The 14581-nt window shown below is 34.4% G+C and overlaps 1 protein-coding gene across 1 annotated transcript in view; it reads right to left on the bottom strand.

Annotated features, from left to right (window-relative positions):
• Positions 1 to 14581, bottom strand: part of LOC136028746 (symplekin-like) — a 110869-nt gene that overhangs the window by 68221 nt on the left and 28067 nt on the right. Inside the window, exons 5-8 of the mRNA XM_065706630.1 lie at positions 12288 to 12442; positions 10096 to 10317; positions 5197 to 5355; positions 942 to 1091 (exon numbers count right to left, since the gene is read on the bottom strand). Of these exons, the coding sequence (XP_065562702.1) occupies positions 942 to 1091; positions 5197 to 5355; positions 10096 to 10317; positions 12288 to 12442 (686 nt within the window). The remainder of the gene's footprint in view (positions 1 to 941; positions 1092 to 5196; positions 5356 to 10095; positions 10318 to 12287; positions 12443 to 14581) is intronic.

The raw sequence follows: 14581 nt of genomic DNA, 5'->3' as shown, positions 1-14581 counted from the left end.
AAAAAGTAGCCCTTCTTGCTAAGTCGTTCGGATAGTATATGCTAAATGATTGAACCTTATGCTAGAGCAAGCAATTCCATCTACAATTTCTGTTACGAAAGCAAGAAACTTCATAAATAATAGATTTCTGGAATTCTGCGCCTTCTCAGTGATCCCGGTGATAACATACCCTTAGGGATTCTTTTCTGTATGACACAGTTGAACAAATATTAGGGAGGAAATTCCGAGGGCAGTAGGTCTATATTTATTACCATATTTTAACAAAACTCAAGTCGATCCCTTTTGCACCATCACTCAAGTTAGACAAATACTTTTTTTTGTCAGGCATACTGTGTATAAACCTAAAGTACAGAAGGTGCCTGGTTAGAAGATGCAACCGCCCACACAATTTATGTCTTTTATATTCATGTTTAGTTTTTTTTTTTATATATATGTGGCTGTATTATTATTTTTCTTTTTGTGAAGTGAACTAAAAATGTCTGTCTGTATTTAAAAAAAGGCAAATATTAACTTTGAAACAGTAAGATTTTCTGAAGACAATAAAGAGCGAGATTGAAACTTAAAACAAACTTAACTATTGCTTCGCAGCCGATTCTAAATGTATCTACAAAACTTGCTCAAATTTAATCTATAGTCCTAGCACTGGTCGAAAAGTCCTAGCAACTTCAGGTTTATCTACAGAATAATAACGTATAAGTCGCACCAAATTAAGCGAATTCAAATTAGATACTAAAATGCTTTATTTTTTCGACAGTAAAAAAAAAAAACAGAAAATCGAAAAGTGCTTTATTTTTCAATTGAACGAAATCACATATTATTTTGTGTTTTCGGAAAACGCTAATTTTTTGAAATTCTACGAATATAGTGAAGCATCTCGAATCGTTTTACTTGAGCTTCTAAATCTTTCAAAAGATATGTCATCATTACTTTCAAAGGCATACCTTCATAGATTTTAAGGTTTTCGACGGTGCTTGAGGAATTCCACCAGCAGGCACTAGATGACTTAGACTAGATTTCTTGCTATCAACCTCAATAAATGAGCTAACTGTTGACTTCATATCATCATCGTCTTCCTCCCATATGTCCAAGTTCTAAAGTAAAAAGTGAAACAAAAAATAAAAAGCACAAAATTAAACTTCTTCGGCACTTTGGTTCCTGGCACGGGACACACGCCTAATTGGCCATTGGAGGGGGTATCTGATAATTTTCAAGGGTAAGTTAACGGCCTTTTAGACTTAGTATAGTGCATTGGAGCTCCCTTTTTTAACAACGTGAATACGTCACTATACGAATAGTGACGTATATATAGGGCCATGTATATAGAGACGTAGAGGGGCATCAGAAGTTTTATAATCAATAAGGATTTTACTTTAATGGGTTTACTCTGTAATTGTTTTTTATTTCTCTAATATGCATGTTTCTTATGATAATATTTTCTGGCTTTAATTTAATCACTATAATTAACTCTCTTTCTTAATAGGATAAAAAGTCCAAAGCTAAAAGCTAAACTTAAATTCGAACCGAAAGCGGTTTTTAGACATCTAAAACCGTCTTTTATTTAATGAGAATTAGCGTGTTCTGAATTCATTTTTTTGCATCATAATAGCCTCAGCTCATTATTATATTATAAATCCCTGATTAAAAAGCAGAAACTTAAAATTCTGTAATTCATCACGAAAGAAATGTCTTTGAAATCAAACCCGACAGACTTAATTTATTTTTCTGTATTTCGAATTTTTGTATTTCGAAACGTTGAAAAGGGGTTTCGTAGGCTTATATAATTCAAAAAGCTGATCAAGGAACGAAATAAGTAGGGATGCAAGAGGATCAGATAGAAACAAAATAGCCTAATACTACATAAGAGGGCCCCTGGAGAGACAAAGAAATCTCATATAAGCTTTGAGAGACCAGAATATCACCTTTCAACTTGAAAGCACAAATAGCACGGCAGTAGAAATATTGTGAAATATTATTTTCAAGAGATCAAATAGTTGGATTTAGGTGTCATTCCTTGGATCATAGCTTACCAAAGAAACACGCTCTTTCACTATTATATAACTTTAGTTTTACATTTAGTAGAAGGGATCGTAAATATAAAAAAAAATAGACACGGAAAGGGAGATTCAAAGGAATCCGAAAAAGGAAAACAGCTTCTTCCTTTATTGATATTACAGAAAACGTGTATTTGAAGGGGACAACAGCATTAAAAGATTATCCACATCCACGAATAACCGCCAATACCAACACAGCATCGATAAAATAGCCTAGGGCGGGACACATGACACCTGATAAGTACAAACATAAAACAGAAAAACATAGCATCCCATACAAGGGAGTCACTCCACCCCCATCCAGGAGGTGGAGCCTCCCCCCCGAAATGCTTGTCCGATTTGTAAAAACATAACAAAAATGCATATAAATAAATTTTGATGTGTCTCTTGAAGTTTTTGTGTACCCACTTAATACTCCACTTAATAAAATATAAGTAGATTTAAAACAAAAACACAATACTAATAATAATAATAACCACCTTCCATATAATTTTTAATTAGTTTACAGTTTAAGAAATTTACTCATTTTTATGCCATATTCTATTGTTTAATCTGGCTTACAATAGGGCGTTCAGATGTTATAAAAGCTTCAAACTATCCTTTACCATCAGCAATAATAGCTTTCTTTTCTTCATTCTCATCTATATATATAAAAATAAGTTGTCTGTGTGTCAAGTGACGTCATGTTTGTGCGTCGACTGACGTCGTGTTTTCGACTGACGAAATTACCGACCGGGACATCGGGACACAAATGACGACCGGGACACCGGGACATAGGGAACATAAATGACGACCGGGACACTCAAAGAGAAAGCGACCGGGACACAAGGAATGTTCGATTAGCAATCACCATCAACAAAGCACCGGGACACAAATGACGAGCGGGACACAGGGAGTATAAATGACGACCAGGACATAAGTAAAAAAAAAAACTAAAAAAAAGGTAAAAACTACAAAAAAAACTAAAAAGAAAAAAACTAAAGACTAATAAAAAAACTAAAAAAGCTAAAAAACTAAAAAAACTAAAAAAGAAAAAAAAATTAAAAAAGGAAAAAAACTGTAAAATAAAGGAGAAAACCAAAGCTAAAAAAATAAAAATAAAAAACTAAAAAGGTAAAAACTACAAAAAAAACTAAAAAGAAAAAAGAAAAAAAACTAAGAAAATTAAAAAAAGTAAAAACCAAAAAAAAACTAAAAAGAAAAAAAGGGGAAAAACACAAAAATTTATTTCATCATATACCAATTCAAAAACGAATGCATATACAGACCGGGACACCGGGACACAAATGACGACCGGGACACAGGGAATATAAATGACAACCTGGACACAGGGACACAACTACAAAGGGGACGCCGGGGGGCACAGGGGGATATATAAATGACGACGGGGACATAGGGAATGTTCGATTAGCAATCACCATCAACAAAGCTCAAGGGCAATCATTAGAATCATGAGGTATAACTAAAAAAACTAAAAAAAGGTAAAAAACTAAAAACTAAAAAAAAGACCAATTCAAAAACGAATGTATATACAGACCGGGACACCGGGACACAAATTACGACCGGGACACCGGGACACAAGGAATATAAATGACGACCGGGACACTCAAAGAGAAATTACAGACTGGGACACCGGGACGCAAATGACGACCGGGACACAGGGAATGGTCGATTAGCAATCACCATCAACAAAGCTCAAGGGCAATCATTAGAATCATGAGGTATAGATCTGAATACGGATTGTTTTCCCATGGACAATTATATGTTGCATTTTCAAGAGTCGGTAAACCTGACAATCTATTTATATGCACAGACAATGGGACAGCGAAGAATGTTGCATATTCGCAAGTTTTACGTAGTTAAAAACATATATATATATTTATCTATATTCCCAGGTGGGACACAGGGACACAACTACAATGGCGCATAACTAATATGGCACGTAACGACTTACACGCGCGGGGGGGCTTGGGGGGGGGGGGTGCGAAGCGCCCCCACCAACTAGGTGTTGGGGTGGCCCCAACAGCTAGCATATAATAAAAACGAGGAAACTCAAGTTATTGAAGTGGTTCACAAATCCAAGTTGTAGAATTCCACCTCAAGCCCAATGTCTCTACAAAAAAAAAAAAAAAAAAAAAAAAAAAAAAAAAAAAAAAAAAAAAAAATCAAAGAAAGAACAGAAATAAGGTTAAATAATAATGCAAACGTAAAACGAAGAGAAATCACTATTCATGAATAAATAAGACCCAAAACGAAGAGAAATAACATTGAATGATTACGTCAAACATAAAAGATAACGGATTAGACAACGGAAAGATAACGATTAGAAATTACTACAAACAGGAGTTTTGTCAATGATCCCCCCCCCCAACCTATAACCCTTCCAAAGGTTATTGCGTCATTTTGGTTTCATAGAATACCTAAGTGTTTTGAAAACCTTCGAAAGTAAAGTATGACAATACTTTGTTGGCAGCCTCCAACGCTTCCCTTACTTCTCTCGCAAGTGAACCTTCAATCTAGAGAAAATGGGAACTGGTAATTGGTGCGAAGATGAGCTTTTCTACAATCCTATTCTGTGCTTTGTACAGAAAAATCTTGCTAAAGGAGTTTCCCCCGATACGATAAAAGAGTACATGGCCGATTTCTTCGAGTCTTCTTCTCTTTGTGAGACCGTAAATTGCTTTTTTTAAAGCTTTTTCCGAATGAAGTCCCGTCGAAGCGCGTAGGAGCCAATGCTGCATTAAACTGTGCTTCGGACATTAAAACAGCAGAAACCTATTAAAAGGGCAGGATTGTCCCTAGGACATGCCTGAATACCCTCTTCCGACCTAGAAAAACTATGAGAAAAAAAAATCAACAAAAAAACAAAAGTGGAGAACATTCCAGATGTTTGAGCATTTGTTTTAACTACTTTTTTTTTTACTGTATTAATGTAGGGACTTATTAACAAAATGCTTGAAAATACTTGTATAATTCCCATGTTTTAAAAATCCTTGCTACACGTGGGATTGAACCTGACAACCTTCTATCAGGATTTAAAGCAACTTTATCCAGTACACCATCGCAAGGTTTTGTTTTAACTACCGTATATTCTTAATTTTCTCTTTTAATATAGGCGCTTCTTTAGTTAGAACACAAAACATACCTTATCTGTATCTTTAGGAGGATCTATTCCAAGACCAGCGGCAGTGAGTTGCGCGGCAAGAAGTCTTGCAACATGATGAATTTGACCCTCTGTTCCAGCTGCAGCAATTGGTGTATATGAAGAACTAAAATGGGGCGGCATTGAATCTGGAAGCCGTACCTAAACGAAAGAGATTTTAATAACAATAAAACAAGATAACGTTTGTTCTCGTTCAGGAGAATGGGTAACTGGAAAAAAAATGTGGAGACACGTAATTCGAATTCGAATAAATGAAAAACAAACATTAGAAATAATTAGATGAAGAAGTAAATTTCGGTAGTTAATCTTTACAAAAAAGAAACGTTTTTTTATTATATCTCGAAAATGGAGGACCTTAGAACTCCCAAGACAATCCTGCAGTGACAATCTGCAGGATCAAGAAGGAGAGGTCGTCCCAAGAGCACCCTTCGCCATACATACCAGTCTGGAGCCTCCTTGGCGCTGCCCTAGGTACCTCTACAGGCACAGGAGGATATGAGGTAAGTTATTTTCTGATCAACTATCAAATGGGGAAAAGTTTATTCCAAAAGAGAGCTTCATACTTCACTAACCTTTATCGCTATAATAGCCTTTGCATCGCCGCACTTTTAAATAAAACATTCTTACTAAGGATGTAACAGGATTTACTTAAGACAGGACAAAAAAGAACCAACTAAGATGATGTGGTGGGATTACATTAACCTACATTAACCACGGCAATATCACATAAAGAATAGAAAGCACAAAGCTTAGACATTAGGCAAAGATACAATTAGGCAACAATATAATGTGCAACTAAGTATAATAACGGTTTCATTTTTAATTTCATTTCAGAAACGCACAATTTTAACCGTTTTTTTTGTGTTTTTTTTTGTAAAGCATCTAATTTCTAGGTTAATTAAAACAATTATTCAAATTATTATGAGGAAAAAAACAAAAAAAAAAAAGAGATGAACGAGTAAGACAATCAAAAGATCTCAGGCTATGGAGTCTTGAGATTTTCATTAAGAATAAAAAGGTGAAAAAACAATTGATTTAGCTGACAAGATATCTGTGGCTTCAATTTGAAGTACTCTCAACGGGCAATATAAAACAAAAAGGAACTCATACTCAGAAAAAAACCGGAGAGATAAATCTCTTTTCATCAGCTGGGGAAAGGAATATTATCTTTGTATAGATCAAATATTCCGTGGTTTTCTCAAACGAAAGTAAAGAACGGCATTAAAACTTAAAACGAACGGAAATTATTCCGCATATGAGGGGGATGCCCTTTTCGCGACACCCCACTCTTTACGCTAAAGTTTTATAGTAATTTAAAAATACTTGATAATCGGCTCTATTGTTTGGACAGTCATTCTTAGAGAACCGGGATAAAAAGACAATCTTTAGCTTAAGGACGGGGGTCCAGGAGGAGACAGCTCTCTCATATACAGAATAATCCATGTTTATTTTAAGTTTAATGCCACTCTTTACTCTAATATAAGAAAATGTGTTTTTTATTTAAATACTATTGAATACGTAAATACTAAATAAATGATCTGCAGGATATAATAATAAATCTGGAATCTATCCAACACTAATATACCCTAAACATGAATATACTCTTACAATAATATTCTTAAGCAAAAAAAAAAAAAATAAATAAAAATAGTAAATAAATAAAAAAAAACGAAAGATTGAGTAAGCGATTAGGAGCGGAACATGGGAAACAGATTGTTAAGCCGATTGACGTGTTGTCAAGTCTCATAAAGTCCAAGAGCCCTAATAGGATTACATATAAAACTTATAGACATGATAATGATACTTTCTATAATTGCCAACTGCCGGTAACTCCCAGCTAATCACGTGTGTTTACACAACAGATACCTGAGAGTATCCGAAGAGGCAACAAAGGAACGTGAAGTGTGATAATGATCCCAAAAATCACAAAAGAGGGAGTAGAGGTTTCCCCCTTTTTTATGGCTGAAGGCAAGCGATGATTTCTAATTACAGGAATCACGTATTCAGTATGCTACATTGAAATTCAGCGAATTTTGAACTTAGCTGGTCAGTATACCTTATTTTGTTACACGGCTGAGAGGATCTAAGTAAATTTTTCAAGAAGAATTTTTTGGTTTGGGGTAAAGAAACTTCGACGTTTATAGTTGGTGGAAGGGGGCAAAAGTTCTTCCCTCATGTCTTCTCAAAATTGTGTTCGCTTCGCTTTGTTTTTTTTTTTTTCGTTTGACTATTAGTAATTATATCATATTTCAGAGCTCGGAACTTAGACTCTTGGCACTATAACAGGGATAAAACTTACATCTACACAAAATCGTCAAGTTTGAATTTATTTGAGATATTTGACTAAACAAACCAGAAGGGACAAAAAGAATGGATTTGGTCATTGAAAGAAGTTGCCGAATGCTATTAGGGTAAATATTAGCATATTGAACGGGATCAAACTCTAGACATGAGTGGTCACAACGACTAATGCTAGGTTCAGATACATAGGATTATCTTAGAAGAGTTAATCCTTAAAGGGCGACAAGAAAAGTGTTCAGACGTATATCCTATAGCAATCTGTACGGTGAGAAGTTTGAAAATATTTCAACATGTCCTCAAGGAGAAGAAAATTACAAAATTCAGAACTTGTGCTTTTTTTTTTTTCTTTTTTGTACTCCATCTGTTTTTCCATTGATGGGTATTAAACACATTCATTCATAAGTTTTAGATAAGTCTGCCAAAAAGTTATATGCATATAAAAAACTATAGCCGCTTGAAATTGCGTATCCCCTTACCAAAGAGAATATTGAAAAAACAAACTAAAAAAAAAAAAAAAAAATAGATAGAAAACCGAGTAAAGGTGCGACTAGAGAAAACACTGTGATAATGAGATAATTTTTAGCACGGACTTTTTTTTTCTTTTTTTTTTGAATAGAGGAATCTCACCTATAGAAAGCTATAAATGGCAAGTCTGCAAATAGCGAGGAATTGAAATGATAAAACTAGATAAAAAAAAATTTTATTAACTGCATTTGACTAGAAATAGCTGGGAAAATGCTGCGGGCACTTACATTTTCTTTTTTACTTTCTGTCTATTCAGTTTTTTTTTATTGCAGCTTCTAAAACGTATGTTTATAAAGCTATTAAGATTTGAGATTCGGGATGATGTAGATTTTCAGCATCATTTTGGAGTCTTAGCTATCGAAAACCGATCAAATCCATAGAATAAAACCGTAAAAGGCGCATTTTCTCTTGCTAAGTAAAGATTCTAATATGATAATTTGTCACACAACAGGTTATGGAGCATAACCGGGTAATAGCTAACAGCAGATGAATATGTTGAAGGTCGTTCAAAATTATAGAAGGGAGAGAGGGAGGGAATGAGAGATAGAAGGGGGGGGATTTATTTTTTCATTCGGTTTTTTCATTCTTATCTGGAATCAAGAACCACACTTTACGTGATTTCAACACAAAAATTCCCCATTGGTATTTCATATTTGTTCGTGTATTTTTTTTCTTTTCTTTTGACAATGTACGTAACTGCCAGGTTAATGTGGCTTTAACACTCAGATTAAATACAATTTTTAAATTATAATTCCTAATCAAAATTTCACATTCGTTCTTTTGTTTTTACTTATTGATGTAACAGCAATACTAATGCTACTTTGACTGTTAATGGGACTCCCACATTAAACAAAAAAATTAATGGTGTTTTGTTTTCATTCAACGATGTAATAGCTTCGATAGTAACCTGGATGACAATGGAACTCTTGATACCTTTTATATTAAGATTAAGAAATAAATCTGAATGTAAAATATGCTTATTTTTCTGGGGATTAGTAATAATTAAGCCTCTTAGATTAAGGGTGCTTATTTTTCCCATTTTCATTTTCTGCTACAAAATTTGTTTTGTCGCATGGCAGCTGTTCCCATCTCAAGGGATGGAAAGCAACTTTTTCAAATAAGTTATTCCGAATTAATTTTATTAAAACCTTCACAGAGATACTATGTCAAAAACAAATTTGAACCACCTGAAGCGAATGAAAAAAAATTATAAAAGTAAATCTGTAAATGTTTATTAGACGATTTTAGCACACCAAACTGATCTTAAAGTACAACTTCTTTTCAGGAAACTAGAAAGAAAGCAAGCTACAGGGATTAAAGAGAATTAATAGAAGCATGTCAAACAAAATGCGTGAATTCTCGTTGGGAAACATATTTGAGTAAGGAGAGAGTATAGGGGAGGCTTAAGACCCTTATCCCCCTAAGGCCTCAGTTTCCCAGCCATAACCTAGATCAACTCAACTTAAAAATAATGTTAAAAAAACACTTAATGGAATATTTTCCATTCTTATAGATTCAATTAAACACTTCTGAGTATCTTCGTAGTCTAAATTAAACAGAAGGTCTGGCAAGAAGATTAATAAACAGACTTGGACGGTTATACTCGACGATTCTAACAGATTTAGTTTTAAAACCAATAGTTTCCTTTATAGATGACTTCTTAAAAATGCAGTAAAAAGAAGAAACTAAACGCAGGGAAAATAAGAAAGAGAAGAGAGAAAGCGAGGGGGGGAGGAGGAGACAAAAAAGAAGTAGAGAGTCAAAAGAAGAGAGAGAAGGGGAAAAATAGGAGGGAGTAGAAGGGGAAGAAAGAGGTGCGAGAGAGGAGGGAGTAGAGAGGAGAGAGAGAGAGAGAGAGAGAGAGAGAGAGAGAGAGAGAGAGAGAGAGAGAGGAGAGAGAGAGAGAGAGAGAGAGGAAAGGACAGAGAGAGAGAGAGAGAGAGAGAGAGAGAGAGAGAGAGAGAGAGAGAGAGAGAGAGAGAGAGGGGGGGGGGGGTCAGGAAGCAAGGCCACATATTAAAATCGCGTGAAAATCTATAAAAAAAGGGAACCCACCATGGCCTTGATCACCATTTCGGCCGCCACATGCGGAGAAAGACGTTCTTTGACAAACTTTTGAGTGTAATCTATTGGGTCAACAGCTCTTTTGGCTTTAGGCTTGGGTGCTAGGAATTCATCGTCGTCATCATCAAAGTCTGGTTTCGTTCTTTTGGGTGTGGGTGGAACTCTCTGCTTTCTTCTTTGAATATCAGAAGGTTTTGGCATACATTTTTCGACCTAGACACCAAAAAGACAAAAATTACTACAATGTGTTAGAGGTAATTACTCTAACACATTTGATAATCTATTTTAGCATGGACCCCCCCCCCCTCCACAAAAAGTTTTCCACCAACAATTTCCCCAGGAAAATTTTTCGATAGCATTCTTAAATTTTAACAATCAACGAAATTGTTTAGTACCTAAATTAAAAAACAAATCATGAGTTCTAAAAATTTTGAAATTTTATATGTAAAACCTTTGCAAGAGTGACATTTAAACCCTTTTTACATACATAAAATGCACTTACAGGAATGCAAAAATAAAGCAAAATAAAATAAAACGGAAACAATAAACAAGAAAAAACTCATAAAAAAAACAACATCTCAGCTACTTTCGCACTACAATGAAGCTAAACAATTTAGTGGAAAGTCAACAATATTTTCTCGACGCTTGTGGAGCCTATCTACAAGCTGGTCCATTTTGGAAACATTGAAAACGCCCTATCTTCTCGAAAAAATATTTGCAAAAAAACGGAAGAATAATGATTTAATTTTCTTCCGCTCAGAAATGGTGGAAAAAATCCACAAAGGGACCAAGAAAAAGACATGCGGTGCAAAAAAAAGACGCTGGAAAGTCTGCCCAGGGATATTTTGCGAAACTGGCTTCTCGAAAAAAGTAGTCAATACAATTTTCTAAGCTTTTCTTTCAATGCCGAGATAACGAGTACTTTAGTATTTTCAACATTTAATCCAAACGGGAGACCTAAATAATTCAGAGAGGACGATGCAGAAATAGCTTCTGGGCCAACATTGATAGTAAAGGAAGGTTGTAAAGTCGAACCGTAGAAGAGATGCTTAGTTTCAGAGGGGATGACTTAAAGCCCAATCTCATTAAGACCATAACAAACTGTATGAATTGTATTTTGGAGAGCCTGGAGATCATATGATAATAGAAGGATATCATCTGCGTAATAGAGATGCCTGACTTCAACATAGGGCTCAATTAGAAATGGAGGAATATTCTTAGTAACGGTTCTAATAGGATTATTGAAAAGAGCTGGACTAAGCACAGAGCCTTGTTTCACACTATTCCGAACAGTGACGGATTTGCCCATACCAATTCTATAAGAGACGGCAGAGAAAACGGTTTATTCCACTTCTCAATAGAGAAGATAGAGCATGTAAATGGATAATGGAATTGAACACCTTTGAAATGTCGATTGCACACAAATACAGGTTCTTTTTCAGCCTCCTATAGCGGTCAAAATAGCCAAAAAATTTGCGTGTGCGTTTTGCACACCCAAGCCTTTGCGAAATTCAAAATTTTTTTGTCCCCAAGGTTGCAGTTTTTGTTTATTTCTTGGAAGATCAGCTTTTTAAAAAGATTACCAATTGTAGAGCAAATAGTAATTGGTCTGTACGATTCACAAACCTTTGGGTTTTTGCCCTTTTTAAAGACACAAGTAACAAGACTTCCCGAAAGAGCAGCTGGAATATAATATATATATATATATATATATATATATATATATATATATATATATATATATATATATATATATATTTATATTTATATAAAGCGAGAATGCTCAGAGGGAATTCCGAACTTCAGCATGCCTACGGGGTAACCAAAAATCATCTTGAAAAAAGCACTGACTTTGCAACACTGTCTTGAACAAGTCCTCTCCGATTATTACAATTGGGCACTTTGTTTCGTGAAAGATTTAGGCTATCGTAAATCACACTGTTCAACAGCAAGGATCTGTGGTCACAGAGATAGAACAAAGAAAAGAGACCAGATTCTCCTAAAAGCTCGACCCATGGGTGACGTTATGCAGAATCAGAACTTTTGCATTTTTTGATTACTATGACTAAATCGCTGCTTCAAAGTAAATAACGATGAAAAACTATATCTAGCTATCAGTTCATGAAATTACAAAACCCAAAGAGTAATACTAACCTATAACCAAATCGCTCAAAATGCCTTACCTCACTTTGCGTAGCTCCGAGATCAGTAAGGAGAGTGGTTATATTCGTCAAGTAATCAATAGCTGTAGGATGCTTCAACAAATTCAATAGCTGCAACTTCAAATGTTTTCGTACAGAACTTACTTGAGATTTAGTCAAAGTTGGTGGTAAATTTGCTGTAAGACAACAATCATATCGGTAACTAGTCATCAAAATATTATGTCTACATCATGATTTATCTAACAATTAGCCAAAGACACCGTCGGTTGAGAAGCATAAAAGATGAACAACCGTGGCCCATGCTCTTATGCGGGGACCGGCAGAATATACTTGCCACCCTTCCCTAAAAATTATTCCTGCTCCAAATAAACTAAACTTTCTTGAAAGTACCCATCAGATCCCTCAGTCTTGAGACAAATCAGGACATGCTCTATTTAGAAAATTGAAACAACTGAACTCCGATTGTAAAGTAATGCATACATATATTGGCTTAAGCTAGGAGATAAGATAAAATATTTATTTTAAAAAACCACAATCACAAACCCCAAAGGGCCGAATTCAAATATCGGAGTCAAAAATATCATAAAAACATGAAAACCAGCAAAGAATGCCAAAACGAAAACACTACCGGGATGTAACCTAACGGCATTGGCTAGATGTTACGGACACTTAACAACTATATAAACCTAGATACATATTTTAGAGGGACAAATGAAATGGTTCAGCAACTGCAACAATAGCCATTAGTAGGTTTTTAGCTTCTTTCACTCCCTTCGGCACCTTTGGCTCAAAAGGTGATTTTTCTACACTGCTAAAAGCTTGAAATTGGCAGTTCTTGATTTTAAGTGTGGTAATTCAAAAAGTTTTATGTGGCATTTTTGTCAACTTAAATTCATAGGTTCAATTCTTAGTTTCACCTTGTCCAGTCTATCAGTTAAATAACATAAAGAAAGAAAACGATGATGGCAGGCCAATGTGGTTTAAAATCTTCTTCGGTTAAATATGTTTTCAATATTTGGTTCAATGGACACTAAGAAGCTTTATTCCAAATGAAGCTTTTGGTATTAAAGTTTTTCCGCTTTATCTTTCATACATAAAAAAATTACAATAAAACAAACAATCATTTGTTTTAACAAAAAGTAAAATAAACTCTTTTTGGTAAATATCCAGATTAACGTATTATTCAGATAGCTAAAAAAAAAACTTACCTCTAAAATCAAAATTTCATACTTAATCAAAATATGACATTCGTTTCCGTTACAAATTCAATTCTAACATAGCCTGTTGTTTTTAACCTTGCACAAATATATTGGCCACATTATACATTTCCCTTATATTATATATATATATATATATATATATATATATATATATATATATATATATATAATGCATTTACTGCTTAACGATTTTGTCACCGTTGATTCAATTTATGGGTAAACTGGTTTTAACAAAATTGACACCAACACAGGTATATAGCCATATCTAAAATAAGAGAAACAGGCATCATCTTTGAGAGTCCGTAAAGGGCGTAAAATTGAATTCGCAACGAAAACGAATGTCGTATTTGGATTTAGGATGAAATTCTGACTCCAGAGGTAAGTCTACCATACAGAAATGACTATTAGTAAATAATCAGTAAGAGAAAGCAGAAAAACAAAAGAAATTACAATGAGTAGAAAAAAGTTACGATGGTGGACCAGTGAACTACTTCCAGCACACCTTTCTTTCTTTCCCCGCGATCAAAGAATCAACCACTACATATCGTCTCGTATCTATTCTTATAAAGCATTATCTAGATATTTCTTTTTCATAAGTTCTTTTAAAGAAACGTTTTAGAAAATTTTATTTCCGAATCGAAGATCTTGGATAAATATCCTCATCCGTTTATCAGGATTTCCGATTTAATGTAGCTCCTTAGTTCTCCTTTCACCTGGGATCTTATGAGGATGTTTGCTGAGCCCAATATTTACTTTCAATAAAGAAAGAATGAATATAATAGCCAGATTCAGATTAATTAAAAAAGATCAAAGTCTCTCTTGTAAGCCAGAAATATTAAAAATTGGAATATAATACAAAGGAATTCCATTTAGTCCATAAATTGCCTCGGAAACAATTCTTTTCCAGGGAAAATTGCTTATAAATCTCCAGGTAATAAAAAACAATTCATGGGTTCCGCAGATAGCGATTTTCGTTAAGGCAGGATAAATCATGTAGCTATTTTTACTTTCGATTTAGGTAGAAAATTAGAAGTAGACATTCATATTGCAAAAAAATTTATTGCTTTGCAAAATATTTATCTGGGAAGATGTTTT

Source organism: Artemia franciscana, chromosome 7, assembly GCF_032884065.1.
Source record: "Artemia franciscana chromosome 7, ASM3288406v1, whole genome shotgun sequence".
NCBI lineage: Eukaryota > Metazoa > Arthropoda > Branchiopoda > Anostraca > Artemiidae > Artemia > Artemia franciscana.
This window is presented reverse-complemented; position numbering and strand designations above follow the sequence as displayed.